The sequence below is a fragment of the Haemaphysalis longicornis genome, unplaced genomic scaffold (assembly GCF_048455015.1).
Source record: "Haemaphysalis longicornis isolate Haplotype H1 unplaced genomic scaffold, Haemaphysalis longicornis Haplotype H1 scaffold_6, whole genome shotgun sequence".
In the NCBI taxonomy this organism is placed as follows: Eukaryota; Metazoa; Arthropoda; class Arachnida; order Ixodida; family Ixodidae; genus Haemaphysalis; species Haemaphysalis longicornis.
Genome location: NW_027526407.1, coordinates 200102551 through 200116944, shown reverse-complemented (window position 1 = coordinate 200116944; position 14394 = coordinate 200102551). Strand labels below are relative to the sequence as shown.

General features: G+C 46.1%; 1 protein-coding gene across 1 annotated transcript in view; it reads right to left on the bottom strand.

The window, feature by feature from the left end:
• LOC144141304 (aldehyde dehydrogenase family 16 member A1-like) overlaps positions 1-14394 on the bottom strand; it is a 77409-nt gene that overhangs the window by 19653 nt on the left and 43362 nt on the right. The window contains exons 8-10 of the mRNA XM_077672880.1: positions 9434-9664; positions 7939-8078; positions 6142-6312 (exon numbers count right to left, since the gene is read on the bottom strand). Of these exons, the coding sequence (XP_077529006.1) occupies positions 6142-6312; positions 7939-8078; positions 9434-9664 (542 nt within the window). The remainder of the gene's footprint in view (positions 1-6141; positions 6313-7938; positions 8079-9433; positions 9665-14394) is intronic.

Genomic DNA, 14394 nt, shown 5'->3' with positions numbered 1-14394 from the left:
GTGAACATTTAATATCAACAATTCGTATAATTTTGCCCAATCTTTACCCATTTTTGCAAATAGGTGAGCACAGGCAGAGTAATAAAAATAGCATCATCTGCTAGATCAATTCTGTACAAATGCAATGGTACCAGTCTTGTTATCTTATAGCCCGAGAGCAACATTAAAGAACCCCCGTAATGCAGAACATGGTCTAGCAAAAAAATAAACAGAGAAAAATACATTTGAAGTTTCAGATCGCGGTAACTTTTGCTACGGCATACTCTAACAATATAATTAGCATCATTTTGTAGCTCTCTTCTTCACGAAAAAAAGCGCACCAAAAATGCGACTAACACAAGAATATTTCTGAAAAGGCTGATGTCAATTTACACGAATACAGTTGAACCCCTTTATAAGAGACACGTACCGGGGAGCAGTATCTGTCTCTTATACGAGATGTCTCTTATAAGCAGGGTACCATGTTTTCACTTACTAATCAGACCCTAGTTCAATGTGGGCACCCTATGACTAAAACAAGCTCAAAAGAATGCTACAGCATGTTTCAAAAGATTCATTCTAATTTATGTTTGGCCCCCAGAATTTATGAAACAGTTCTGAATCTTTGTTTGCTTCATGACTGTATTTACACTGGATATTTTACAACCGATTCTGCAAGCTTTTTTTTCTTCCCCATTTGTGAAAGATGAATCGTACATGTTGAGTTCACAAGCCTGATGAATAGGTGGAGCGCCAGCTTCTTCCGCTGTGTGCTCAGGCTATTCATTATGCTTGCAGGACTCAACATCTGCGATGCTTTTTGATTGGGAGCTATGCCAGTGGGAGAACCCGCATGTGCGATCGCGCTCCATCCAATGGATGGCAGTAAGCTTCAACCACTTCTGTAAGTTGCATTTCCATTGGCAGGGCTTCTCATCCTCATTTCATAGCTGACTGAACCACTGTGTGTTTGCTGAAGTTATAATAAATAGCGACTGCAGGCGGCTGTCGTCCACCTGTGCTTCCAGGATGGAAGCAACTGCAATTAGTGACTGGTGGCACTGCGTCTGAAGTTAAAATGTCTATTACAAGCGAGATTATTGATTAAAGTTCAAGGATGACTTGTCCCTTATAACCAATCTTCTACATCCGATGTCTGTTATAAAAGAGGTCGATTTAATGGAAAAGATAGGGCAGCCAACCATGTGGGTCAATAGTGTCTCTTATACCCATTTGTCTCTTACATCAGTGTCTCTTATAACGAGGTTCAGCTGTACCGCACAACTTGTTAAGGTAAATCAAATTTTCTACTGTTAAACTTTGTAGACTGTATATCCTCCTTCACTTTTTCTTTCAGTGTCTTTTCACAACACACAAAAGCTCAAATACTATGTGGTGTTACTTTTGTGCTACCAACGATACTAAAGCACAGCAGCCACCCATAACTAGAGATTGTCCTGCAATGCATCTGAAAGCTACAGCAAGGCTGCATGCACTTTGCTGATCGACGCTTTAGTGATACGAATAGCATCACCGGCTAGACCAATTCAATACAAATTAAATTATCAGTCTTGTTATCCTAGCTCAAGAGTAGGCTTATCTTACTCTTACCGGATGTTTCTTTAGAAACGTCCCATAAGGAAGAGGGTGATCTCACAAAATAGGAAACTGCAGAGCTGCAGGTGGACTTTAATTTGGCGATTAATGCCAGAGTGATAAAACAGCATCACCTGCTAGATCTATTTATTGCAAATTAAATGATACCAGTCTTATCATCATAGGCCAAAAGCCAATAATGAAACACTCTGTAAGGCAGAGCATGATGTCGCAAAATAAGACAGAGAAAAATACATCTCTAGTTTCTAACTCTTGCTACAGCAAAGCCACAATATAAAAAGCACCGTGGCACGCTGTTCCTCAAGAAAAAAAAAGAAAACACTGCGACCGGACCCCAAAAATAACCGGAAAACCTCTATGAAAGCAATTTGTACAATTTGTAAACAGCGCTGGAAAACTAAAAACTAATTTTTGCTGAACTTCACGAACGGTACTTGCTACTTTGAACTTCCTTCAACATCTATGCAAACTAAAGAAAAGCACAAACATATTGTGCAGCTAACTTTTTTTTTTTCACGAATAAGAGGAAAGCACACCAGCTAACTAAATCTGGACGTTTCCACGCAGCGCTTCTCGGACCAGATTCGCACATGACAGGCGATCCCGGCACCGCCGTTTATGGCGTATTCTGTCGGCTTATCGTACGCTTGCAGCGCGTACTTTGTTGAGGTAAAGGTCTCCAAGCATTGTGGCACGAGGCAAAAAGACGTTGCGACAGAATCGCAGTCACTAACAGCAGAGAAAACGCACTCGAATCGAAAATAATGCAACGGAGAACGTGCGCCTGTAAAAACACAATGGAAAAAAAAATTACAATATCAAAAAATGGCGGCTCAACCGCGCTGACCAATCAGAGCCGGTGAACGGGGAGCTTGCCTCGAGCGCGCGTGCTCCTGCCAATCATCGGCTCGCAAACGATCTTCGCGAAAATGGTGGTAACGCTCGTTCTTCTCATGCGATGCCATTTTAAGATAGCGCAAAATACCCACAAAGAAAGCAGCTACAAGGCTAGCCCAAGATGGCGACCGCCGGCAGTACGCTTCGAGTGCGGCGAGTGCGCGAAATTCAAGCTTTTTAAGCCCGATTCTCGGCGTTTTGCAGCTCCCGCTGCGTTTACAAAGTCGATTTTCATATTTTCCCAACGAAATTCAGCGGTAAAACTTTTATAGTAGGTGCTTGAAGGTATGAAGACTTTAAAAATGTGTTTCTCCCAAAATGCATTTTTTTCGCGATTTTCGATCATTCTAAGACCCGAGTCCCCTTTAATTCAGGCGAGTTTGGTGCAACCGGGGCGGTTCGGCGCAGAATGGCGCAGGTGAACGTGCGCAGCCGCAATAGAGGGCGCAGATAATCGCATGCCACCGCATACATGGCGATCGCTTATTCCCTATCAGGGAGCATTTATTCTGACATTACGAAGACCCGCTAAACATATTGTGCTAACCCAGCAGGTGTAAGACGCAACTGAACGACAAAGACTTCAGAAGCACCAAAGAATGAGCAAGAGTAATATGAAACGCCACAACACGCAGTCCTGCGTGATTCTGCTCACGACAAATCGATGCAGTGCAAAAATTACCCTCTGTTCTTGTCCCACTCTCCGGCCGCATGCTTAATTATTTATGCTGCTTCTGCGCACGAACAACGCTTACAAGGGTGCCCGAATCTTCATCGGCAAACGGCAATGATACACACATTTCTGTGCCAATGACTGAATTGGATGGCTGCCCTGTTGTATTAAGTATACAAAAACACTGTCAGCTTGATAAGCCACCCAAGAATATCAAACGCAATCTTCATTGTAACTCATGCCGCAACGTACCGCCCGATGTTCACTGTTGCTCTACGGTCGTGTTAGCTCATCGATAACGCCGCGGAGTCCAAATAAAATGCTGCGATTTGTATGACTGCAATTTTAAGTCCACAAGGGTTCCCAGTGTTTTTTTTTTCCTAAGCGGCTGACCAGCAAAACAACCCGCTCGTTAAACCTTTTCTTTCGGCAAATCATCACCACAGAGATATAGGGTCTGGACGAATTCAAATATCGCGAAATGAAGGCTTGTGAAAAGACCGCACTGTCAGGGCCTTGATCTTGAGCAGATTGCTTCGTCGTGGGCAGTCGCGGATGATGTTATCGCATTTTGTGTTCTTTTCTGATGAGCGTGTGAGTGCCGGCGGTCCGTGTTCTAGGCACACACTGTTTGGGACGTACCGTATAAACCGGATTATAGGTCGACCCGGTATATAGGTCGACCCCCTACCTTGAGGTGGGAAAAGTTGACAAAAAAAATAATTTGGCACAGAAGCGCACTCACAATGTCTATATTTATTTTCGACGCCCATCCGTCACTGCCACTAACTATGCCTGCCGAAGTCACTCGTGCGAGCTCTCAGAGTCGTCCGAGGATGACTGCTTCACACTGTCATCTTCCATGCCATCAGGCGCGTTGCTGATGGAGCACTTCCTGAACGCTCGTGTACCCATGTCGTCGGGCAGCGACTGCCCAGAGAAGGACACCCAGCTTGACACGGTCGCAATCGGCCCGTATAGGTCTTTTTGTTGTCGCCGGCTATCCACTCATTGTACAGTTCGCGGAGCCGGTCCGCGCATGGCCTCCGGAGCGATCGTGAGCGAAGTTCCCGGACGAAGTCCGCCACTTTGTTCTCCAACTCGGGGTGCACCGCTTGACGTCCACAGAACGATCGGTTTCGGGGGTTGCACGCGCACAGCTTAGCTTTCTGGCTCCGCCAGTACCGCACACTTTTCTCCGAAACGCCTAACTGGCGTTGCGCTGCCATATTCCCATTCTGCTCGGTGACGCAATCACCGTCAGCTTAAATGCCGCGGTGAACTGGCGTCGACTGCCGCCACTCATCTCGGAACAGAGACGTACAGAAATGTACGCACGCACGCGTAATAGACGAGTAAAAGACGAAAAACTAGAGAAAAGCGAAATCAAATAAAGGCCTGATAGAGCGAGAGAGCAGTCCGACACGAATGGCGATTGGCGACGGACTACGCTTGCACATTATTGCCAGACAACGATTTACATTCTGCCAATGACCGCTATATAAGACGAGGGGTGACTTTTGTGCGGATTTTTTTTGGAAAAAAAACTCGACCTATATTCCGGTTTATACGGTAAGTTGGAGAACGGCGAGAAAGCTGAGGGAACTTTTATAATCGCTACTGACCAGAACCAGTTGCTCCTTTCGCCTCTTGTAAAACCTGTTAAAACACAGCCGAATTGGTGTTCACAAATTTACAAAACGAAGTCGCATTTTCAGCAAGCACTGCGCAAAAGGTAGTGTTTGTACAGCAGCCATATGTCTATATGTGGTCTATTTCCTGCCATGCAAACCAATCCTTAACGTATCTTTGCCGTACAACCCCTCAATTCCTTCGGGTCCGGGTTACCCAGAAGGTGCTGTCGAGCAAGTAATCAAGCCGTGCGAAGGAAGAGCGCAATGAACGCGAAGCGGCGCCAAAGCAGGCCCAAAGCAGTCCACGCCCAAAACTACTGTCGCCGAAGCAGACGAAAAAAGCCGACGGAATGCGTTCTGCCAAAGCGCCCGCCGGCGCACGGGGAACGCCGGCCGCTCAGCCGGCCCCGGCCGCCCATTTGCTGCGCCATCTACATTGTGCTCCGTGATTGAAGGACATTAAGGGCCCGCTGGAGAGAGTGAAGTCGGCGCTCCTGTTTATCTTGCTCCGTGGGGCAGACCTCTGGTCTTTTAAAAGTTTATAGTCCAAGAATGAAAATGCAGCGCAAAACAAAATGGGATTGTTTTTCAAAAAATCACAATTTTCCGACCCACGTCTCCTATTAGTGGCTATGGAATGCCAGCCAATAGCTGCTACACTGCTGTCATGACGTAATTCGAGCGCTCGAAGAACACCAAGACCTGGAAAGAGTGAAAATTCTTTTGGGCAAGTTTCAAAGTTATCTGATCGGCATAGAGTCCAAATTTCGGGCTCAGGTACTCTGTGACCCCCTAACCAAAGTACTGGATATCTTGGCCGACTACGTGCTGCAAGCATTTATGGTCTCGAAAAGAGACAGTGTTGCAGGGTCCCTTGAACAGCATAGCCACGGGCTTTGCTGTCAGTTCGTGAAGAAGGGCATCAACAACTCTACGGTCCTCCTCCCCTTCCCCCTCACCCTTTTGCCATACCCTCCTTCTTCACTTCTTTCTCTGTACAGTAAAACCTCGATGATACGATAAAAAAAAATACGCGAGGCAGATTCGTACTATCTGGGAAGAAACCTACTATGGGGCAGAATTAGCGTTCACAATTGAGAGCGTAGTAACCAGGAAATTATATGAATAGGGAACGTATCAATGAGGTTCTACTGTGCTTTTTTTCCTTTGGTATCGCCCTCTCACTCTCCTCATTATCACCTTCACTCAATCTCCTCTGTGCTCTGCGTTTGCTATTTCATCCTCCCCCCTGTTAATACATCGCTCATTCGGTTGCGTCAATGCCAGACGCACCAACGAGCTAGCGCTCAATAAGAGCTGCGCCCTAAAAAGCCCACTCACGTCTTGAAGCCGGCTAGTGCCGCCTGCACGGCTTCCCTGACGTCCTTGCGGCCGGCCTCCGGAACGTAGCCGATCTTGCGTCTGTCGATAGAGTTGGACGCGTTGGAGACGCCGCTCAGGGGCCGCTTCTGCTGGCCGCCGTAGAACAGCTTGTACGTGCACGTCTCGCCGCTGAAGAAACAGAGAGATAGAGAGAGAGGGAGAGAGAGGCACAAAGAGTTAAAACCATGTGCAGAGGAGCTGAGCAAAAATAAATTGAAAAAATAAAACAGAAACATGTGCAGCCTTGTGTTCAGTCGAGAAATGTGTGAGCTGCCACAGTGGCTTTCTGGAGTCAGAAAAGGCCACCCACCACCTTCATGACTTCCCCCCCCTTTTTTTTTTATACAGAGCTACACGTCTGTTTCGATGCTTTAGCATCCACTGCATTTCTATGATTCCACTTCCGCACTGCCTCTAGTCTGCGTAATTCTAAGTAGTGAGAAAGAAAGAAGGAAAAACACGTGACATTTTTTCTCGTTTTTATTTTTTAACAAAAAAAAGGGGCGGGGAATTTGCGTGTGGACATTAGAAGAAGCCTTAAGCAACAAAATGAAACACCATTTTTATGTTCTGCCACTACAGCCACAGCTTGAAAAACCAAATTTGAGCACAACGCCCGTTGCAGTGCTTATTTGAGTACATTTCCTGGGACGTAAATTTACGGGGGAGGAGGCAGGATGCATATGTTCAGGTTAATTTGGGTTTTCATTAATGTTCAACAAGCAACGTCCATACAGTAATGCCAATGCACAAGATTCCGCGATAGGCATTCAGAAACCATTCATTTTCATTCATTTTGTACGCTGAAGTGGTTAAACATGCTAGTACAAAGATTTTCCTCCACCTGACTGCAGCAAATGTTTTTAACACTTAAAAAAAAGAGTGGCGTTAAATTGAAGCCCTCGCCTCTGTGGTAGCTAAAGTTGTAAATGACGCTTCAATCAATTGATCAACCAGTCATTCAACAATAATTAATCATTCAATTTGATTGATCAACTATAAATAAATCAACCAACCAATCCACCAGTCAATTGACCAATTAATCAATGAGTCAACGGATCTCTTTACCAACCGACCAACCAAGCAATCAATCAGTCAATCAATCCACAGTATCAGTCAATTGATCTCTCAACCAACCAATTAATCAATCAATCGATCATTTTAGTCAGTTGATCTCTCAACCAACAACCATCAATCAATCATTCAATGAATGAATGAATCAGTCAATTGATCTCCCAAGCAAGCAACCAACCAACGAATCAATCAGTCAATCTATCTTTAAACCAAACAAACTAATCAACCAATAAATCAATCAATCAATCAATCAATCAATCAATCAATCAGTCAATTGATCTCTCAACCAACCAATTAATCAATCAATCGATCATTTTAGTCAGTTGATCTCTCAACCAACAACCATCAATCAATCATTCAATGAATGAATGAATCAGTCAATTGATCTCCCAAGCAACCAACGAATCAATCAGTCAATCTATCTTTAAACCAAACAAACTAATCAACCAATAAATCAATCAATCAATCAATTGATCTCTCAACCAACCAATTAATCAATCAATCAATCATTTTAGTCAGTTGACCTCTCAACCAACAACCATCAATCAATCATTCAATGAATGAATGAATCAGTCAATTGATCTCCCAAGCAAGCAACCAACCAACGAATCAATCAGTCAATCTATCTTTAAACCACACAAACTAATCAACCAATCAATCAATCAATCAATTCACACGCACCCTTCTGATGCGGGGCTGATGCCAGAGGGTCCCAGGGTCACCGTTTCCGTCTTGGTCCCAAACGCCTCCAGTTTCAGGTCGGATGAGCTGCGCTGGATTGGGGCTGGTCCTTCGGCCGGCTTGATGAACGCCGCCAGGCCCTGGATATGGGGGACGATGGGGAGAGCGCAGCACATTAGTCGAGACCACGGATAGCCAACCTCTGACAATCGTATGGAAGCTAGGATCTAGAAACTGAAGCTGTACCACTGATTGACTATCGATATAGCAATGTTTCAGTGACTGCAGTCGCACATCTATGTGATTGGAGCGTCGAAGACTACAACGTGGCCTGCCACCGCTCAAAAGCAAACGTGAGGTAGACACTGTCCATTGACTGCATTTGCATGTGGATTACACAGAAAGGTATCTTCGCCACTTTGCTGCACACAAGAAGACTTCCATCATTTCATACGTGTGCATTCAAAGTGCATTGTGCAGAGGCAGTAACTTGTGCTATCTTTGTGCAGGCCGCTTGGTGTGGCACTTGAGTTTTGGGCTGTTCTGGGGACTTGGGCAGGTTCCAGGCTCCGCATGCAACCAAGGCTCTTTTGATGTTTCTTTCTTTGGAGCACAGAACGGGACACAGTTTTATGAATAACTTCTTTCTGTATATGACTGAGAATTTTGTGGACATCGACGGGCGTCTTATCATTTTTGTGATATTTTTTTGTTTTCCCCATCATCTGTCGCACTAAACCAGCGCAATGGCTCAGCTAACACTGCCATTGGTGTTAGGCTTAGGTGTTAGGACGTTAGGGTTAGTGTTTGGGTGCTAGTTACAGATAATAAAGGCGTACGTTATTTTACAGTGCAGTTATAGACAGTGAAAATTGACACTTAGGATTAGGGAGACGGTTAACTGCAAAAAAAAAAAAAAAAGAAAGCCGTTCCACTCCATGTGAAAGCTGTCGGAAGTGCAGAGCAGTGATTCGCCATAATGGGCTGTAGTGCCATTATCTGCTCACTGCTACCACCCCATGCCATTCAAATTTTCCCGCCTTCGCAGTGCTCGCACGCCCCCTGACTGAAAATGCGCCCGCGGGAGTCCTGTTCTTTCTGTGCTTGCTTTTCCTCCCACAAGTCCCGGGGTTGCACTTCCACTTTTTTTCACTTGCTATCGTAAAAACCAACCCAACGAGCGTTCCCAACTAAATGAACGCGGGCGCTGCCGGTCAACTACGCACATTTTGCCTCAAATGTGCCTACAGTTATCTTTGCACTAAACAACGGGGAGATGTAGGACAAGCGGCAGCAGCTCACGAGTGTCGAATGCTTATGACTAAATAAACCGCTTGCTTTTCGAAGCTTCTGGTGTACACCACGACGACGGAACGCCGTGTGGCTCTACTTGGGTCCAGCGAGTGAGGTACGGCGACAAGGCGAGCCCCTAAAGTGCTCTGCACTTAAAAAGCAGACGGAGCAGAGGGCCTGGACAGTAGAGAGAGGCCCTCACCCTCTCCCCTCCCACGATGCCGGAGGGTGACCCGAACTCGACGGAGGCGTCTCGCAGCCCCTGGCTGTTGATGAACACCGTGGTGGCCTTGTAAGCCGCGGCCAGCTCCAGGGCGGCGGCCGTGCGCTCCGTCCACAGGCTCACTTCGCAGTGGTGCACAGCACTGTTCACCAGAGACACCGACTCCTTGGCCGTGCGGAACTGCGTCACCAGCAGCAAGGGAAGGCCCACCTGTGTCCAATAAAGAAGGAGGGGGGGGGGGGGGGGGGGGGGCACACTACTTGGAGAAGACATTTTCTTGCAAACACCCAAATAGCACAATAATGTTTTGGAAATTTTCCGTACACTGAAAGCACTAAGCGTATTCTTGGCGCCTTGGCGCTTTTGCCAACGGAGATGAAACCACTGGGTGGTAGAGGTATACAGCATTGCTGTGAAAGTCTCTTGTCTTTGAAGCACGAAGCCCTCTAGTGAGACATAAACGAGTGTCCCGGTGTTTTGTAGCACGCGTTACGCTCTAGCGTGAGGTGTGACCGAGTTTCCCAGTGTTTTAGTAGCGCGACTACGTGAGACGAACGACAATTACGACGACAGCAGACGCCAACAGCCCCAGCCCCAAAAGGGCTTCGCTACCAAAAACTAATGTATTGCCCCAAAGAGGTGTTGGTCGGGTGAAAAGCTCTGATAAGATCGCTGGACACACAGCGCATGTGGGAGAGAACGGGCTTCCAGTGTGCCAAAGCAATTGCTTAAAGGAGCCATGAAGAGAAAACACAAGTTTGGTTCATTCGAAAGATTGCCTCGTTAGACCCATAACGACACCACTTATAATGCAAACTTCTCTCAAATAAGCTACATAATTGGGAAAAAAGGAAATGACCATGCGACCCACCAGCTCATTTTCCGCAACAGAACCTATGATGTCACTCGAGAATGCTCGGCGATTGGCGGAGGCCGGCAAAAACAAACGCATGTTAGGCAGGGCTTACAGTTTGCATAGTGAGCTAAATGCCCGTGAAACATACTGCACATTCTTTTTATGACAAAGAACGGTGGAGTAAACGGTTGAAGTTCCTAACGAACACGCAAGCGTGTATGCCAATGCATATGAAACTACCCCCGGTCGAGCTCGACAACTCGCCGTCGCGCAGACGAATTTTCGGGTTCGAGGCGCTCTGACCTTGGGGGGGAAAAATGCCGTAAACACCGCGCATTGACGCTCGTATCTTTCTGGTCGAAGCAGAGAGCTCGCGCGAACAGCTTTCCATACACGATACCGGCCAACTGGCATAAGCGATACTGCTACTGAAATTGAACTATTATTAACCTTAACAAAAATACGGCACATACGTACCAGTCCGTATTCGTCCGTCGCGACGGGGCTGACGAGGCAGCGGTGCCGACGGCTGGGCGTTCGTCTGTTGTGGCTATCGCGGAATGGTCGCTTTCCCGTCCACCGCGTATCCCACAACTCTTGCCGCTCGTGCACTTAGAAGCATTGAGCGTTCAAGTGGTGTAAGGTTGTTAAATGCAAGCCCGAGCTCCTCGGCGAGAGTTTTGTTCTCCGGATCAGGCGATTCCATGACTAGGGCTGCGGGTGGACTAGGTTTTACTATTATTTTTAAAATGGCCGCCGTCTCGGTTTCGGCACGAGTTCCGGTTCCTGTCTGACTCCCGCGTGTGGGTGCTATATGGAGTCGACATACGAAGTATCTGTTTCATGGACCGGCTCGTATGACGCCATTGTTCACGTCGTGAAATGTGCAATTTAGCGGGAGATTTAAAATTTTGGCTTAAATTGCCTTATTTCTCAGTGAATAAAGCATCATTTGCTTCCGGGAAAGCGCTTGGGGTACTATGAAACACCTATACTTTCGAATAAAACAAACTTTTGTTTTCTCTTCATGGCTCCTTTAAACATTGCAAAAAGAAAATGGTTCCAGATAAGACAATACACGCACCGATCATGAAGGAGTACAATAATACACCTTTATCTCATAAACCACCTACCGGGATACATCTAGACTGTTCGCAGACGCGTTTAATTAGTGCGCGAAAAATGGTTCCACGGGTTCTTCCTCCGTTTGCCGTTTGTGTCTTTCAATACTTGACAATCGATTGGATGCGCTCTCAGCAAAGCTTGGACACACGTCTAGCTTTTGCACTTCTCCGCACTTTCTTTAGGAAGCGATGGTAATTTTTTTCCCCTGTCCCATCAACACCACATGGTTAGCCCACAAAGACCAGCTTTGGCTTCAAAGCCTGTTGCAATACTTCTGGGTACATCAAGCAGGGTTCGTATACGCTTCAAAAGCAAAAATTCAAGGGTTTTCAAGGACTTTCAAGGACCAGAAAACACATTTTTAAGGGCCCCATCTTGTGTTTTATCTGGGATTATTTATAACTTTTTCAACAAAATGCAAAAATTTGTTATTGCCCAATACCCTACTGGGATTATTTATAACTTTTTCAACAAAATGCAAAAATTTGTTATTGCCCAATACCCAAGAACATTAATGCACATTTAGATAGGCGCTATGGGTTCATGAATGCTCCCCCAGCTTTATTTTTTATTTCATAGTTTGCATTTAGAGGTTTTTCTTTTTTCTTGGTCTTTTGCTGAGGCTGTTCATCTCCTGCTTTGTCAGCAAGAGTATCAGCTGAAATTATCTCAGCAAGTGTTGCTGCAAGGCAGGATGAACTATGTACACGTCCACCATTTGCACGTAAAAGCAAACGCAGATGGAGCGTATGAGACACAGCAAACATGCAATGAAAGGCTGTCTACAGACTAGATGGAACATGCCAGACAGACAACAGAAGCCGGCTTTCACGGGATTGTATCGTGACATGAATTCTATTGAGGAGTGCTGCTCCCAATGTTGCCTCGCAATAATGAGAATCCACAACTCGTAATTTCACGCAATACAGTCAAAACCCGCAATAACGAAATCCCGCTGGTACAAAATTCCCGCGGCAACGAAATATTTTCGCATCCCCGGTGAACGTCCATAGATGCCCATGTATTTTATATCTCGCGGCAACGAAACGTTTTTGGAAACTGATCCCGCGTTAACGAAATTCGGTGCAAGTTTGGTCGGAATTTTACCTACCCATTGGAGGGTAACTGTATCCAAAAAGTGCTCAAATGCATTTTTTTTGGACTCAAAGTGCATAAACTTCAGCCACAGCACGTTTGCATGACCGCCGCCATATTTGTTTACAAAAGACCGTGCAGCCGGCGGCCGTGGAGGCAGCCTCGCAGCGGCACCACCAGGGGGCGACACATGGTGACTCAAGTCGCGGCTTTGGCTTGGGCTACGCTAGCCCACTACCGCTGAACAGAGCGTGTGCGTTTGTTGTTTGTGTGTGGCGATTAGCATGTTTGCTCTCAGTAAAATGCCTTCGCCAGCCAAAATGTGGAGGTTTTTATCGCTACGAGGTAAGGCAGCCATCATCTCCCAAGTCAGTGGCCCAAGGGAGGATAGATAGCGCCGACGAGTTTGGAAACGCCTGCAACTAACTCAACCATTTTGAAAAGCAAGGATCCCACCAGTTTATGGCGCACGTGCGCAAAACAAAACAGTGACAGCTGTGACCTTTCTGGACGTCTAGAAAGCGGTGCTCACTAAGTTTTGTAAACAGTATTGGTGCAACGAGGTGCCACTCTGTCTGGCAAAGTTCGTAAACAGAAGAAGCTGGGCTCCACTTGCATGATCGGACGTACTCGGTGCCGAGGGCCAGGGCGGAAAACGTGCAGAGAAGGTGAACCGACGGAATGTTACTACTACTATGTATATTTTATTGGCGCAAGGGCGTCTGAGGCCAAAGAGCGCCAAGACAATGTTTGTTTTGCCACATTTGTTAAAATGCCGTGGCGATGATTGTGATGTACTTGATAAAAAGAGTGTATATATGGGTGTAAAGGGCCCTTACTCTAAGAAGCGAAGATGAATAAGATGAGAGGTAACAGCGACGATGTTTATGTGTGCTGGGAGCGCCATAACATAACAGGGATGGCGGTGACGTCCCTGGCACGTTATGAAAACGCTGAGAACCACCCTCACTATTTGCATTGGGTGGCCCTGATGTCACACATGGTATGAGATGAGTGCTAAAAATGCAATGTCAGCGAGATAGGCTAAAAGGCGTTCACTTCTAATCGGGGGTTGATCAGATAAAAACAAGGATGGGTGTAAGGGTATCGTGAAGGTGTATAGTTCTGGGAAGTGTCGTTTCCTTGCGTCATGGTATGCCAAGCATTCAATCAATATATGGAGGACTGTAAGTCTTCGTCCGCATTTCTCACAAGATGGTGGTGGGGTTCCGTTTAAAAGGTATGAGTGTGTAGCGTGTGTGTGACCTATTCTTAATCTGCATATTGATATTTCTGTGAACCTGTTCCGTTTCTCTGTGTTGTATTTCCCTATGTGTGGTTTTATAATGTGTAGTTTGCTTTTGATTTGTGTGTCCCACTGTACCTGCCAGCGCCTCCGAAGCATACTCCGAACTAGTGGTTTCATGTCTAGGTAGGGCACATGTGGGATATCTACAACACTGCAGAGAGCCGCCACAGCAGCATTCTGGTCAGCAATTTCATTGCCCGAAATTCCGCTGTGCCCAGGTACCCAGCACACTACTACAGTCAATTTTAGAGCGTAAGCAGACATTATGGATTTGATAAGACGGTTTAAAATAATGTTTCTTGTTGGTTTTCCTGAATGGAGAGCTAATACTACACTCAGGGAGTCTATAAAAATAATGGAACTGTGTATTCTGGTATCTGTAATATGTTCCACAGTGGTTAAAATGCCCTGTGCCTCAGCTGTAAAAATACTGGTATTTTTGTTCATTGTCTTTGTGATAGCAAAGTTTGGGCCATGTGCAGCGCATGACACAGAATGGGTGGACTTGGAGGCATCTGTGTAAAACGTTGTGTAGGGATATTTGTGTCGTAGATG